The sequence below is a fragment of the Corapipo altera genome, unplaced genomic scaffold (genome assembly GCF_003945725.1).
Source record: "Corapipo altera isolate COAL_440 unplaced genomic scaffold, ASM394572v1 58141, whole genome shotgun sequence".
Taxonomy (NCBI): domain Eukaryota; kingdom Metazoa; phylum Chordata; class Aves; order Passeriformes; family Pipridae; genus Corapipo; species Corapipo altera.
Genome location: NW_020885304.1, coordinates 11986 through 19087, shown reverse-complemented (window position 1 = coordinate 19087; position 7102 = coordinate 11986). Strand labels below are relative to the sequence as shown.

General features: G+C 37.3%; 1 protein-coding gene across 1 annotated transcript; it reads left to right on the top strand.

Annotated features, from left to right (window-relative positions):
* The first annotated feature begins 2240 nt into the window (after positions 1–2240).
* On the top strand, positions 2241–3191 carry LOC113940366 (olfactory receptor 6B1-like). The gene has a single exon (XM_027631499.1). The coding sequence runs from the start codon at positions 2241–2243 to the stop codon at positions 3189–3191; it is 951 nt and encodes a 316-aa protein (XP_027487300.1).
* Positions 3192–7102: the final 3911 nt, after the last annotated feature.

Sequence of the window (7102 nt, the reverse complement as noted above, 5' to 3'; positions counted from 1 at the left end):
TTAATTTCTTTTTCTCCAGATTTCTTAGAGGTCTTTCTTCTCTTCTGCGCTCTGAGAATACCAACAGAAGTCGTGAATGTCTTTGAAATGGGCATTCCATGTTCTTGTCAGGAACTGTAGTGACAGGACAAGGGAGAATGTCTTCAAAAAAGAATAGATTTAGATTTAGATCAATTATTGCAAAGATAGTCTTCCCTGTGAGGGTGCTGAGGCCCTGGCACAGGTTGCCTAGTGAAGCTGTGGCTTCCCCATCCCTGGAAGTGTCCAAGGCTGGGTTGGACTGGGCTCTGAGTAACCTGGTCAAGGGAAGGTGTCCATGCCCGTGGCAGGAGGTGGGACAGAATGGGCCTTAAGGTTCCTTCTATTGCAAACCATTCTACAATTCTATGATTCTATGAGTAGTTTCCAAATGAAACAAAGTGTGAGAGAGAAGAAAGGGGAGTTGCTTGGGAAGGAAAAGAGAGGTGGATATAAAAGATTAAAAGTCTAGAAATAAGGAAATTTTTTATTGTACTTAAAAAATCCTATGACCTCTTTTGAGAGTATGAGTTAAATATAATCTTTCCTTCACTCCCTCTTTCTGTATTATGTGCAAGATATTTATGTAGTAAAATCTGGCCCTTGTATTCCACTTTCACTAGACTACGATGTAAAAAACATTCACTGCTATTTTTACCCTGAGAAGCTTCATTCTCAAAACAGGGAGAGTGATCCAGTATTTGAAGATAGGTGCCTGAAATACTCCAATTAATCACCCTTTTTTATTAAATTATTGCTAGTCAATATTCTAGGATACTATGAGGTACATCTAGAATTTTTAAAACCTGTATTAGAATGTGGAATCATAATTATTATTTTCTCTTTTTGACATCCTTTTCATTCAGGCACTTTTCAATTATGGTTTGTATTCTGTAGCATGCTAAGATCACTTAAGCTAGATTTTTCCCTTGTACTGCTTAGATCTCCATTGGCTACACCAGAAACCAAGTTACCTGCCTTACCTGTCAGCATTTACCACAACTTAAATCTCATGGAAGGTACCTACACCAAGTTGTTAAAATACAGTTGTGGAGTCCTGCATACATTACAAGCTGGAAAATATGAAAGCCACCCCCTTAGAAATTAAATTGTATTGTATCTTCTGTCACTTCAATATTTGGCAGCAGAGATGTTCTTCTAATGAAATACGTAAGTTATGTAATTAGGCTGATTCTATACAGATTATCCATAGGTAAGAGAAAAATCAAAAGTGAAATAAATATTTTGAAATTCAAAGACAAAAAATAATGAAATCACAAAAATACGTGGTTCTCTTTCTTTATGTTTTTTTTAAATGCTTTATATGAAAAATATTTTATGAAACATAAAACCTGAACATCATTCTAGAAAATCAGTTGATTATTGGATAGGAATGTTCATGAATAGTTTAAAAAATATTGTTTGAAACCTTCCCTAAGAAGTGGAAAAGAAGAAGAATAAACATCAAACTTCAGGTATTTTGGGCTAAATCAAGATTAAGTCTATCAATTAATGCAGAAGAAAAATTTATAATGGGTACTGTAATTATTATAGTCTAAGATTATACAAAAGCTGCTATTTGGGATGAGAAATGACCTATTTTAGTCAATCCATCAATATACTGAAAATGAGATAAATTTGCAGGTGCACAGGTCCTTTCCAATTTTGAAAGAAAAAATGCATACATCCCATGTATGCAAACTTAATTAAAATACTATATTTGAGAGAAAAAACACCTTTTTTTCTTCTGCAAATATTCAAGAGAAAGGGAGAGAATAAAACAGTTCAAGACAAGTTTCCTTTACATGAGTCCAGTCACTGAGAAAGACTGTGCTTTTATCTAGATCTCTTGTCATTAGCGGCCATCTGGGGGGGAGTTCGGAACTGAGATCAAAAGCACATTAGCACATTTATTAAGGTTGCCTCTTCCCTTTGACTGTCTTTTAAGTGAAGTTAGGGGTAAGAAGGTCTGTGAGGAAATCAGTGAAGCCTAAGCATTTTCTTGAAGTGAGGATCTGAATCACAAATTCTGCTATAGGCCTCAAACATTTTCAGAATTTGCTAAATAATAAAGAATGTCAATTAAACAACTGGCATGGAATGTCTACTTAAACTGGGTATTTGTAACTCCAGTATGAAAAGGATGCTTGGGGGAGATAATACAAGATGTTTCTTATTGCTTTATTTTTCCTCCTTACATATTCCAGGTCTTCAAGGTCATCATGATACAAGAAAATGATACCCACATCCATGAGTTCATCCTCTTGGGATTCCCTACCATCATAGAGCTACAGGTTCTATTGTTTGTAATTTTCCTCATTGTATATTTGCTGACTGTCATTGAAAACATAGTTATCATCACTTTAGTCGTAAGAAATCACCAGCTCCACAAGCCCATGTACTTTTTCTTAGGCCATCTAGCTTTTCTAGAGGCCTGGTACATCTCAGTCACCGTTCCTAAATTGTTGGTCAACTTTCTGGTGAAGAATAAGAACATCTCCTTCACAGGATGTATGGCCCAGCTCTACTTTTTCATTGCCCTGGTCTGTACTGAATGTGTCCTTCTGGCTGTCATGGCCTATGACCGCTGTGTGGCCATCTGCAAGCCGCTGCACTACACAGTCATCATGAACCACAGAGTCTGTGTGCACCTGGCCGTGGGCTCTTGGCTGGTTGGCTTTCTGATGTCTCTGCTAAAGGTCTTCTTCATTTCCCAGCTCTCCTTCTGTGGCCCTGGTGTCATCAACCACTTCTACTGTGACATCAGCCCTTTGCTCAACCTTTCTTGCACTAAGCGGTTAGTTGCAGAGATGGTGGACTTTGTCTTGGCCTTGCTTATTTTGTTGATTCCCCTCTCTGTCATTGTAATTTCTTACATGTGCATAATCAGTGCCATTTTGTTAATTCCCAAGGCCCAGAACAGGAAGAAAGCCTTCTCCACCTGTGTTTCTCACCTGGCTGTCGTTATCATCTTCTTCTCAGCCACCCTCTTCATGTATGCCCGACCCAGGAGTATACACTCCTTGGATCTCAACAAGCTGGTTTCTATAATTTATACTATAGTCACTCCAGTGCTAAATCCATTCATTTACTGTCTGAGGAACCAGGAAGTAAAAGACATTTTGTGGAAAGCCATGGCTGCTCTCTCCAGAGTTTCAGCATCTGATCACTAATATAATGCTTGGAAGATAGTCTTCTAAATGAATTTTTCTGTATCCTATGAAAGTCTAATAAGACTTTGACAGAAATGGGTATTATGCTTTTCTTTCAACATCAGTGGTTAAGAATTCCTTCTCCTGAGTCAATCTGCATGTTCAGCTAACATCAATGAATGCTCATACTACATGAATTTAAAAGAAGGTATTTCTACTGAACTTGTTACACATCATTCCTGAGGAGTAGAAAAGACAATAAACATCATCACCTTCCTTTAATTATATCTTTGGTATGCATCAAAGAACAATATTGCATTCTGACTCTGATCCAACTTAAAATGAACTTCAAAGAAGTTGAGGCAGCAAATAAATAGTTTTGTCAACCTTTTTTCACAGGGATTAGCATGGGAACTTCAGTAATTCAGATTACATCAGTCATTTTAGATAGCTGCCATAGGAGAACATGAATCAACACTGAGAAGTTCCTTTGTTGCTAACTTTGAATATAACTTTGGGAAGTAACTGTGATTCACAAAACAAACTTTTAAGTTTGGGTAAGAGGGTTAATTTGATAGTTTGATTTCCATTTTAAATGCTAAGTGAACCTCCTGATTTTCAAGTGCTATTTTCCTCTGGTCCTTCTGTGTTGCATGAGGAGATATAAGCACTGAAGAAGAATCAGTTGTCTAAACACAGGCACCTAACAGCATTTCTGATGCCATATGGTATCTATACAGACACTGGACCTGTAGGAGTCCTGATCTTTCCTGAGGTAACGTTCAAAGGAGACGGTCAAGAAGAACTTGAAGCAATTCAAGAGAAAAGACAAAGAGGTCATGAAGTAACAAATGCAGCAGGTTCTTGCACAAAGACATTAATTTACATGGATAGAGATGCCTAGTTGTATTTCAAATGTCCTTCTCTCCCGAAAGGTTAAGGTCTTGCCAAAGGTCTTGAGTGAGATGTCAGACCTCTATACATGAATATATAGACAAATTAGTTCCACTTGCAGGGGTATATGCTTTGTGGAAACAGTTGAACATATAGGCACAATAATAGATAACTACTCAGGTACAGATTCATATTACATAGTTCTGTGTAGTTCCTGAAGAATTTCTGTCAGTGCCTTATTCATAGGGAGAATCACTAGCTGGTAAGTGAGGAATAATCACCTCCAGAAAACATTTCACAGCAGCTAAGTTAGGTTATTGTTTTGTTTCCTGAACAGCAAGTGTTGCAGAGAGAGCATCAGAAAGCCAGAATTAGTCTTCATGGTTTTCCTTCTCGGATCCCTTATTTATACACAAGCAAAGTAAACACTGCAATCCCATGAGTAATTACTTATATCTCATGCAGTCTTATGCTGAACTGAGGAGACAATACAGTTCTTCTTCTTTAGGAATTTATGAAGGGCAATCATGTCCTTCCAAGGAGGGATTTATCCACTGGTATTTCAATGTGTACAGCACACACAGGAACTACAGTGAGCAACATACGTAAGCTTCTGAGCTGCTTGTTGATATGTGCTTATAGAGTCAAGGAAGAGAGGAATAGATGTGGCTATGGAATAATTCCTCTGACCTGTTTTCTTCTCAATGGGAGAAGTACTACCTGGAAATGCCTGTATATTTATATTTCCTAGAAATAAAACAAACTGACTCTATTGTGTATTGGATAATTAAACTGACAGCTATCTAAATTTCATTAGATGAATTCCAGCTTTTCAATATAGTCTTGTTACGTTAAGGTAGCTCAGATGTTTACTCCAGTTCAAGTGACAGACAAATGTAAGCATTGTATTTGACTTAGGAGAGTCACTCTCTTGCAGTTGCTTATTTAGAGATTTGACTGACGTGTAAGATGAACAATTTGAAATTTGAAACACCCAGATATCCCTGGTTTCATAAATAGAATTAATATTGGTCAGGTCAGGAAGTACTGAATATATGTGCCAGCGAGACAAATTGGTTAATAATGTAATTTAGGCTATGAAAAAAAGACAACATTTTTCAGCTTCTTTTTAGACTTGTGGAATTTCTCATGGTAATAAAAGCTAACAGTAATATGGTTACAAAGTTATTTGAGTTTGCACATTGTAAGTGTTCAGTTATGTTCTATATAACCACTTCTGCAGGTATAAAATATTTTAAATTAACAATACCTGGAGTGATGTTTCAGTGTCAGCAAGTCTTATGAGGATGAATGTTCTTTCATCACTGAAAATCTAGTTTATTATATGCTCCTCTCTAATAAATCTGGGAAAGGGAGAAGAGGTGGTTCGTTTCTTTGCTTTTAACAAGAAATAAAATATTACAGTAGTAGAACTTTAAAACAAGATATTTTAAATCTTATATTAGATTTCAGGATGGCAAGGTTAAAGGAGAGTAATGTTTCCAGCTTGAGGGGGTTTTTGTCTTTTCAATTTTGATTTGTAGAAATTAAGAATTGTATATGAAAATTAGCATTAAAAAAAATAAATTAAAGGAGGACAAATAGAGAAATAGCAAAACAGGGTATGGGAGTGGAAGAGACACAGACATAGAAATGAAATGCATTCCTCCAAAACATAATTCATCTTCCCGGAGAGCTTTATTTAGTATAACCCATGATGCTCTCTGGAAATATCCGTTTCACTTAGTGAATATCTTGAGGCTTCCTATGCTGTGAAAATGTAGCAGGAACCAAACTCTACTTCACAGGTAGTGCTGGAATGACTTAGACAATTGGGCTTAGTTCTGGAAATCTAAGTCATACAGATGCATCCTGTATATTCAGCATCCCCTGCAAGTTAAAGAGAATTGTGCATCCAGCTGTTATATGGGCATTAAACACCCATGGATTTCACTAATAATCTAGGCCACTAATTATGAACCAGACACCAAAATGTCATATTGAATTCGTCCTTCATATCTTCAAAATGGTGTATGATCTGAATGTAATAATGCTCTTCCTTTTCTCCCTCCCTTCACGTTTTTCCTTTTCTTACCATTATCATTCTTCTTCTCTTCTATCTTGCCATTTTTTCTTTTCTTTCTCTACTGTTCTTCTCATTATTCCTTTGATTTCTAAAACATTAATCCATTTTCTTTTTCATTGCCTTTACTTTTTCTCTGAAGCTTGATGCTCTGCCCTTTGTCATGAAGGATTAAAAAAAGTTTCCAGGAATTTATCGTCTTGGGATTTCCAATTACCATGGAATTTCAGATGTTGATCTTTGTAATATTCCTGGTCGTTGTGCTGGTTTAAAGGTAAACCAACAGGGGAAATGAACTCAACTCAAAAGAGAGATTATAAATCAGAATAACAATTTAATAAAATAATACCATAAGTACGATTATACAGACAAACAATTGGTTTTAACCCACAAAACCCAAATGTATAACCCAGCACCCTGGGTCATGAACAGAGTGGTGTTCTTTGGGCCCCCTGAATCCAAAGTAAAAGAGAGAAGAAAACTTGTTGGTGAGAGTGCTGTTGCAGTCTGGTCAAGAGTGCTGATTGCAGTCCGGTCAAGAGTGGTGGTTGCAGTCTGGTTGAGAAAGTGGTAGTTACAGTCCAGTCGAGAGTGGTGATCTGCAGTCTGGTTGAGAGTGGTGATCTGCAGCAGCCTTCCTCTGGATCCCATGAGTGGTTAAAAAAGTTCCAAGACTCTAAGATTATATATTCTCCAGTTCAGGCAGGAATGCCCAGTACTTCCCTCAGGGCGGGGAGCTCCACAAAGGGTGTGAGGACAAGAGCATCCTCCTATCTCACAGACCTCTTAACACCTAGTTTATAGCCTGAGGAGTCAGGCTCTATGGGCAGATGATGTCAGTGGTTCATTGATAACAGTTTCTGGGAAATGACATGGAAGGCTATAGAATACACAGTTTTGGGTTACACCCATACAACGATGAACTGGTCCCAGCTGTTCTAACTAGGACAGTGGT